The sequence below is a fragment of the Harpia harpyja genome, chromosome 7 (genome assembly GCF_026419915.1).
Source record: "Harpia harpyja isolate bHarHar1 chromosome 7, bHarHar1 primary haplotype, whole genome shotgun sequence".
In the NCBI taxonomy this organism is placed as follows: domain Eukaryota; kingdom Metazoa; phylum Chordata; class Aves; order Accipitriformes; family Accipitridae; genus Harpia; species Harpia harpyja.
Genome location: NC_068946.1, coordinates 8,610,652 through 8,617,831, shown reverse-complemented (window position 1 = coordinate 8,617,831; position 7,180 = coordinate 8,610,652). Strand labels below are relative to the sequence as shown.

Genomic DNA, 7,180 nt, shown 5'->3' with positions numbered 1-7,180 from the left:
GAGAAGGGGAGGACGTGCACCCTGGCTCCTCACTGAACCCCAGCGGCGCTAACCCTGCAGCGGGGCACGTTCATGGCTTCAACCGTGAATTATCTGAATTATCTGTCCCGACGCTCTGGCCCCATTTATCCCTGGATCCTGGAGATATTCCCAGTCTAGACAAGGAATAAACAACCAGAGGGCCAGCCCCCAGCGTCACCCACCTTCCCCATTAACCCTCCCTTGCCTTTGGGGATCAAAGGGGGGTGATTTTGGGGGGATATTGGGGATGGGGCAGCCATGGGGAGGAGTTTGGGACTTTGGGGGTTCCCCCCCACCCCCCCAGTAATCACTGAAGTGGCCTGGCCACGGCTATGCCGTGATGTAAACCTGGGGCCCGAGGGGTCACTGTGCAACCCTAAAAATAGGAATCCATGGGGGAGGTGGACAGTGAGACCCCCCACCCTCTCCCCCGCAGCTTTTTGGCCTGGGAAACTCCAATTTCAAAACATTTTGGTAACCCCGGTGAGGGGCTGGCACTGGGAGAGGAGGGTGACACACCCCCCAAAACCCCCTCAAACCGCAGTCAAAAGTGCAACGAGTTGACCAGTCCTTATACCTCCACCCCTCCCTGGGGTTTGTCCAGCTGTCTGTGGAGGGGGGCTCATGGCTGTGTGTGCCCCCCAAAACTGCCCTTCCTCAGCTTTTATTTCCCTTTTATCATGCCTTTTTTTTTTTTTTTTTTTGCAGAAACAGCCCTTTTTTTTCCCTATTTGCGCAGGGACGCCACCAAGTCACGTGAGACAAGGACGCCCGGCCGGGATTTGGCTGCCAGGCGTGCATCGGTGCTGGGGTGGGGGTGGGGGAAACGCACCCCCAGGCCTGACCTTTGCCCCATATCCCTTCCCCAAATTTGGGGGTGGCTTTGGATTTGGGGGGGGGGGGTGTTGGTTTGCAGGAGGCGGTGTTCGCTCTCCCCCCCCCCCCCCGCTATTTTTCCCTGCAGTGGGGGGGGCGGGGGGGGAAGGTGGAGCCTGGGGCCATCCCCGCAAGCAGGTGCCGCATGGCGGCCGGTACCGGGGCCCTCGCACCCTTCCCCGGGTCCCCCTCCGCCTCCCTGCATGAATTCCCTTATCCCCCCCAAAGCAGAGCCCGCATCGCACGAGGTTCCCCAGCCGGGGGGGTACCGCCGGCTATCGATTTGGTGCTGGGAGCGACGGCCGGTTGCTTGGCCTGCGTCCTCACCAACCCGTTGGAGGTGGTCAAGACGCGGCTACAGCTGCAGGGCGAATTGCAGCCCCCCGGTACCTACCCCCGACCCTACCGAGGGGTGCTGCGGGCGGTGGGGGCCGTGTGCCAGGCCGATGGGCTACGGGGGCTGCAGAAGGGTCTGGCCGCCGGCCTCCTTTATCAGGGGTTGATGAACGGCGTCCGGTTTTATTGCTATTCCCACGCCGAGGACGCCGGCTGGACCGGGTATCCCGGTGGTACGGTGGCCGCCGGCGCCGTGGCCGGGGCGGTGGGAGCCTTCGTGGGCAGCCCCGCGTACCTGGTGAGTGCCGCTCTGCCCCAGAAGCCCTCGCATCGGGGCGCGGGGGGGGGGGGGGCGTTGTGGGGGACACCCCCCCTTCCAGAAGCTTTGGCTGCATGCTGTAAACGCTGGCTCGGTGCATCCCTTCTCCCGCTGCTTTGCTTTGCTTCACCTCCAAAAATGGGGGGCTGCTTTGTGCATGCTCTTTGCCAACCACCACCCCCTTCTCCCCCACCCACCCACCCCCCCCGGAAACCTGAGCAGAGAAGCCCCACATATGGAAACTGGGGTGGTTTTCCCCCCTTTTTGGGGGGGTGTCTCCTGGTTTTGGGAGTGCAGAGCTCAAAGTGGGGGGCTGCAGCGGGTGTTTGGGGGGGCCCTTTGCCCCAGGGCACATGGGGGGGGAGAAAAAAAATAGGGTTCAAGGTCTGAAAGCACCTTTTGGCAACACATCTGGGCACCCCACATCTGCCGGAGGCTCAAAACACCCCCAAAAGCTGCTAAGAAGAGATGGGGGGAACTACAGCCCATCCAGGGGGGGCTTGAGGGGGTTTCGTCACCTGGCGTTGTCTCCCCCCCAGGTCAAGACCCACCTCCAAGCCCAGACGCTGGCAGCTGTGGCCGTGGGCCACCAGCACAACCATGAGGTGAGGGCGGACGGGGGGGTTGGACAGGGCGACACGATTCGGTGGCACCTTGGCCGCGCAGGCGCCGGGACCCGGCAGGGACGATGCTATTTTGGCCACTGGCTATTTAAAGCTGCTGTTTGGCAGCTCGGCCCTGTATAGATGCTATAAATAACGGCGCAATGACAGGGAGGGGGTGACAGGGACACAGAGATGTGCCACTGAATTCTGACACCCCTCAGGACTGGTGTCACCTGGCCGGAGCCACGGTGGCTTCGTGCCACCCACGAGCAACGGGGTTTTGCACGTGGGGGTGGGAAATTTTGCCGGGGTGGGATGCACTATTGCCGTTTTTTTCCCAAATTTCCTCTTTTCCCCCAGAGCATCTCCGGCGCTTTCAAGAGCATCTACAAGCAGCACGGGGTGGCGGGGCTGTGGCGGGGGGTGACGGGCGCCGTGCCCCGCGTGGCCGTGGGCTCGGCTGCGCAGCTCGCCACCTTCACCTCTGCCAAGGACTGGGTCTGCGAGCGCCAGGTGAGGAGGAACGTGCGCCGGATCCGGTCGCCGTCAGCCCCTCTCACTCCCCTTTTTTTGGGGGGGGGGCGTAAGAGCTGATGACCAGCGTTTCCCGCAGTGGTTCAGGGAGGGCAGCTGGGCTGCGGTGCTGGCGGGGGGCATGGTGAGCGGTGTGGCTGTGGCGGTGACGATGACGCCCTTCGACGTGGTCAGCACCCGTCTCTACAACCAGCCGGTGGATGCCGACGGCACGGTAAGGCCATTTGGCAAAAGACGGGGAGCTGGGGGACACATTTTTTTCCGGGATTTCATCCGGCAGGGGTGCGCAGCCGGCTCCTCTCTCCCCAGGGCAAGCTCTACAGGGGTTTTTTGGATTGCATCCTGCAAATCTCCAGCAAAGAGGGGCTGCTGGGCTTGTACAAGGGCATCGGCGCCGTCTACCTCCGCCTCGGCCCCCACACCGTCCTCAGCCTCTTCTTTTGGGATGAACTCAGGAAGATGGTGCAGCACCAGCAGCCCCCAGGGCCATAGGACAGGCTTCCCAGCCCCGCTGTGGACACTAATAAAGGGGTTTTTTCTATTTTTGGCGTCGTTTCAGGGTCTTTGGGGTGGTATAAATGGGGGGGGAGCTTCGTCCCTGCAAAGCCAGGACCTGAAACGCTGTGACGCATCGGGCTGGAGAGAATAATGGCGGTGCCGGGGTGGGGGGAGATTAAAGATGCTGGTGGTCCCCAAGCCCCACCATGTGAATCCCATCACTGCATCCCTCTCCCCACCCTAATTTTCCTCTCCATGGGGCAGCTGGAGCTCAGGTCCTCTGGCCAGGGCTCCACCTGCCCCTGCTTGCCCCGGCAATGATTTACTAGCCGGGGGGGGCCGCTCCCAGCCTCCACCCCGTGGACCTTGGAGCTGGGGCCTGGCTACGCTGCGGCTTCTCTCCACCAAAAATGTTTTCTCTGGGGTCCTGGCTGCCGGCATTGCCCGGGCTGGCATGGGGCTGGGCACTGCTGGATGCACTCCTGCAAGGTGAGACCCCTCGGGGGTGGCATGGGGACGGCTTGGGGTCAGCCTGGGGGACACCGGTGACCCGCTGCTGCCTTTTCCCTGCAGGGTTGGTGGGTGCCTGCGCCGTCTCGGTGCTCTGCAGCCTCCTGAAAGTTTATCTCTACATCCAGTGCCTGAAGTAAGCGCCGGCCCTGCTTCTCCCCTGGGGGATTTGTTTTGGGGAGCTGCTTTTGGGATCCACTGTCGGGGCGGAGGGGCAGCTCTCAGCACCCATGGGTGTACAGGGCAGGGGCTGCACCCTCCTCTCCCTGCTGCAAAGCACAGGGGAGGTCTCCGAGGCTGTCGCCCCATTTTGGGGTGGCGGAGGAGGAAAGGGACATCCCGTCCAGCTCAGCATGTCCCCCCCACTGTCCCCAGTGACCCAGAGAGGCAGGCGGAGAAGGAGGCGATCCGGACGCAGCGGTGGGTGCTGGAGTCGCTGCACGTGGTGATGCTGACAGGCGTGCTGGCGCTGGTGGGCTCCCGCGTGGCTGCGCTGGTGGCGCTGGAGTTCTCCCTGCGTGCCGTCTCCACCATCCTCTCCCTCGGCAAGGTGAGATGGGATGGGGAAACTGAGGCACAGCACAGCAGTGCTGTGGAGGGAGCCCTGAAACTGTGCATCCCTTGCAGATTTGCAAGGGGATTGCTTTGCAGCTGTGCATCCCTTGCAGATTTGCAAGGGGATTGCTTTGCAGCTGTGCATCCCTTGCAGATTTGCAACAGCTATGGGGGCTGCGGCATGGAGGAGAGCATGCATCACTTGGCAGCCACACATCCCCTCGCTGCTTTGCAACACCCATGGGGAGGACAGGGAAGATGGCGCGGAGAAGACCATGCATGACTTTGCAAGCTCTGCAGGGAGGATGAGGGCTGTGGCATGCCCGAAATAATGCATCCTCCTGCCGCTTGCAGCACCCATGGGGCACATGGGAGCCCTGGCATGGAGGAGCCTATGCATCCCCCTGCTGCTTTGCAACCTCTGCAGGGAGGATGAGGATGGCTGGCATGGAGAAAACCATGCATTGCTTTGCATGCATGCATGCCTTTGCAACTTTGCAGCCCCTTGCTGCTTGCAACACCCATGGGGAGGACAGAGGCTGTGGCATGGAGGTGACCTTGCATGACTTTACAACCATGCATCCCCTTGCAGCTTTGCAACACCTGCAGGGAGGATAAGGGCTACGGCATGCCCAAAATAATGCATCCCCCTGCTGCTTACAGCACCCATGGGTCATACGAGAGCCGCAGCATGGAGGAGCCTACACATACCCCTGCTGCTTTGCAACCTCTGTGGGGAGGATGAGGATGGCTGGCATGGGGAAAATAATGCGTTGCTTTGCATGCATGCATGCCTTTGCAACTGTGCAGCCCCTTGCTGTTTGTGACACCTGTGGAGGTGCAGCATGGAGGAAGCCATGCATTGCTTTGCAGCCGTGCATCCCCTCGCTGCTTGTAACACCCATGGGGGTTACGGGGAGGCTGCAGCACAGGGAAGCCATGCATCGTTTTGCAGCCACGCATCCCCTTGCAACCTCCACAGCAGCTGATGGTGCTGTCCCGCTCTCGCAGGGCACCCACAGCAGCCAGCTCTACCTGCTGTGCCAGTACTCGCTGGGCTGTGGGGTGTCCTGCGGTCTCAGCTTCTTGCTGGAAGGGGCTCCCCACAGGACCTGCAACCTGGTGCTGGCAGCAGGGCTGGCGGGGCTGCTGGCCGCCTACACCCGGCGCCTGGCTCGTCACGTCTGCACCCTCTACGAGCTGCACAGCCGAGCGCGTTACTGCGGCGTCTGCATCCTCCTTCTCGCCACCGGTCATGGCATCCCCCGGCTGCTCTGGAATGCTTTGGCCATCACCTTTGCCGTGGCCGATTTGGCTGCCGTGGTGCTCATCAACCGGGATTTCCTCTCCACGGCGGAGGCCGTCCGCTTCTGGATGCCGCTCACCATCTGCTACACACTGCTGGTCATCTACATGCAAGGTGAGAAGGGGACCGAACCCCCAATTATGTTGTGGGGTTTTTTTTTGGGGGGGGGGGTTATGGCCTGGTATGGAGCATCCGGGGGCTGCATGGGAGGATAAGAGGCCAGCTGGAGCTGTAGAGGGGCTATATGGGGCATTCTGGGGGTATATGGGACCGTACGGGGGCACAGGGGACATCCTGGGGCTGTAGAGGGTCACCTGGGGCTATATGCGAAGCCCCCCCATAGCATCCCTGAAATCCATGGTGTCCCCTGGTTGTGGGGCTGGGGAGGGGACAGGGTCCCCCCCACGGTGGCCACCCCGACACCACGTCCTTGCAGAGGAGACGCGGCAGAGCACTGGCAGGCAGCCGGTTTACCAGACAGTGCTGGTACGAATGGGCGGCCTCTTCATCCTCCTCCTTACGGTCGGCCGTTGGACTGATGTCCTCCATGTCCTCGTCTCGCTGCTGGGAGAGCTCTGGTGCTTGCTCTGTGCCGGCGTCATGCTGGAGGCGTGCTGGAGGCAGGTGAGACGGGGTCACCTCCCCGCCAGGACGTCGGGGTGAGGAGCTGGCAGCAGCCCTGAGGCCACAGTGAGGGGCCTTTCTGCTTCTCTTCTTCCATCTCCCGTAGGATTTCGGCCAGCAGTCTCGGCTGGATAGGCGGTTGGGATCGAGATCAGAGGAGATGTCCTGATAAGCTGCGGGGTGTAACCAGGCATCAGAAACTCAGGGTGGCTTCACTTGGCTCCCTGAAACGCGGGCACCCCCCCAAATTCTCCCCATCACAGATCCCCCATGGGGACAAAGGAAGAAGGCCTCCCGGAAGATGCTTGACCCCATTCCACAGGGTGGAGGAGGTTGGGGGACATTCACGCAGCCCCTGGTTCTTGGGGGGACCCCGCGATGCTGCGGCAGTGCTAGGGGTTTGCCCTCTGGTCCCACCAAGGACGTGGGATGCTGGCAGACGTCCCTGTCCTCGGTGGCTGCGGGGCTACGCTGTCACAGCGCAGGGGCCTCTGGGGACTTATAAACCTCAGAAAATAAAGGTTTTTTTTCAGCAAAATCCATGGGCAGAGCGAGCTGGGGTCCTGTTGTGCTGGAGAGGGACTCGGAGATGGCTGCAGTGCAGCTTTTTGGAGGAGGTGGGTGGTGCAGTTCCTCCCCAGGAAGGGAAACTGAGGCAGGGAGGGGGTGACCATCTGGCTGAGAGGTGCGTCTGTGCCTCAGTTTCCCCACCTGGCTGCAACTGGCTGTGCCATGCCATGGGACAACAGGCCCTGCGCAGGTGGGGTGCAATTTGGGGAGGGAGGGAGGCCCCGGAGGTGGCTGTTTGCCTGGGCAAGAACCTGCAGCCCCTGGAGGGGGGGGAGCAGGAGAGGGGCTGGGGCAGTATGGGGCATCCTGGGGCTGTATGGGGACACATGGGAGGATAGGGGGTATGTGGAGGCAGTGTGGGGCATCCTGGGGGTGTATGGAGCTGTATGGAGCATCCTGGGGGTGTATGGGGACACAGGGGGCCAC

The 7,180-nt window shown here is 62.0% G+C and overlaps 2 protein-coding genes across 4 annotated transcripts; both read left to right on the top strand.

Annotated features, from left to right (window-relative positions):
* The first annotated feature begins 800 nt into the window (after window positions 1-800).
* On the top strand, window positions 801-3,281 carry SLC25A34 (solute carrier family 25 member 34). Of its 2 annotated transcripts, none has more exons than XM_052793355.1 (5): window positions 801-1,531; window positions 2,092-2,157; window positions 2,518-2,670; window positions 2,771-2,905; window positions 2,982-3,271. In XM_052793355.1, the coding sequence occupies exons 1-5, from the start codon at window positions 1,043-1,045 to the stop codon at window positions 3,138-3,140; spliced, it is 1,002 nt and encodes a 333-aa protein (XP_052649315.1). In that variant the 5' UTR covers window positions 801-1,042; the 3' UTR covers window positions 3,141-3,271. The 2 variants fall into 2 exon arrangements, with proteins under 2 accessions (XP_052649315.1, XP_052649314.1); XM_052793354.1 differs by having other exon boundaries at window positions 815-1,531; window positions 3,001-3,281.
* Window positions 3,282-3,285: 4 nt separating this feature from the next.
* On the top strand, window positions 3,286-6,724 carry TMEM82 (transmembrane protein 82). 2 transcript variants are annotated; one of them, XM_052793352.1, is made up of 6 exons: window positions 3,290-3,678; window positions 3,763-3,835; window positions 4,075-4,249; window positions 5,266-5,674; window positions 5,997-6,184; window positions 6,291-6,724. In XM_052793352.1, the coding sequence occupies exons 1-6, from the start codon at window positions 3,600-3,602 to the stop codon at window positions 6,351-6,353; spliced, it is 987 nt and encodes a 328-aa protein (XP_052649312.1). In that variant the 5' UTR covers window positions 3,290-3,599; the 3' UTR covers window positions 6,354-6,724. The 2 variants fall into 2 exon arrangements, with proteins under 2 accessions (XP_052649311.1, XP_052649312.1); XM_052793351.1 differs by having other exon boundaries at window positions 3,286-3,835.
* Window positions 6,725-7,180: the final 456 nt, after the last annotated feature.

Bases quoted from the DNA above. Each gene is read 5' to 3' on its own strand.
- TMEM82 (XM_052793351.1), top strand. From the start codon at position 3,600: ATGTTTTCTCTGGGGTCCTGGCTGCCGGCATTGCCCGGGCTGGCATGG. The intron at 3,836-4,074 runs GTAAGCGCCGGC...CACTGTCCCCAG, and splicing joins CTCTACATCCAGTGCCTGAA to TGACCCAGAGAGGCAGGCGG. The intron at 6,185-6,290 runs GTGAGACGGGGT...CATCTCCCGTAG, and splicing joins TGGAGGCGTGCTGGAGGCAG to GATTTCGGCCAGCAGTCTCG.
- SLC25A34 (XM_052793354.1), top strand. From the start codon at position 1,043: ATGGCGGCCGGTACCGGGGCCCTCGCACCCTTCCCCGGGTCCCCCTCC. The intron at 1,532-2,091 runs GTGAGTGCCGCT...TCTCCCCCCCAG, and splicing joins TGGGCAGCCCCGCGTACCTG to GTCAAGACCCACCTCCAAGC. The intron at 2,906-3,000 runs GTAAGGCCATTT...CTCTCTCCCCAG, and splicing joins CGGTGGATGCCGACGGCACG to GGCAAGCTCTACAGGGGTTT.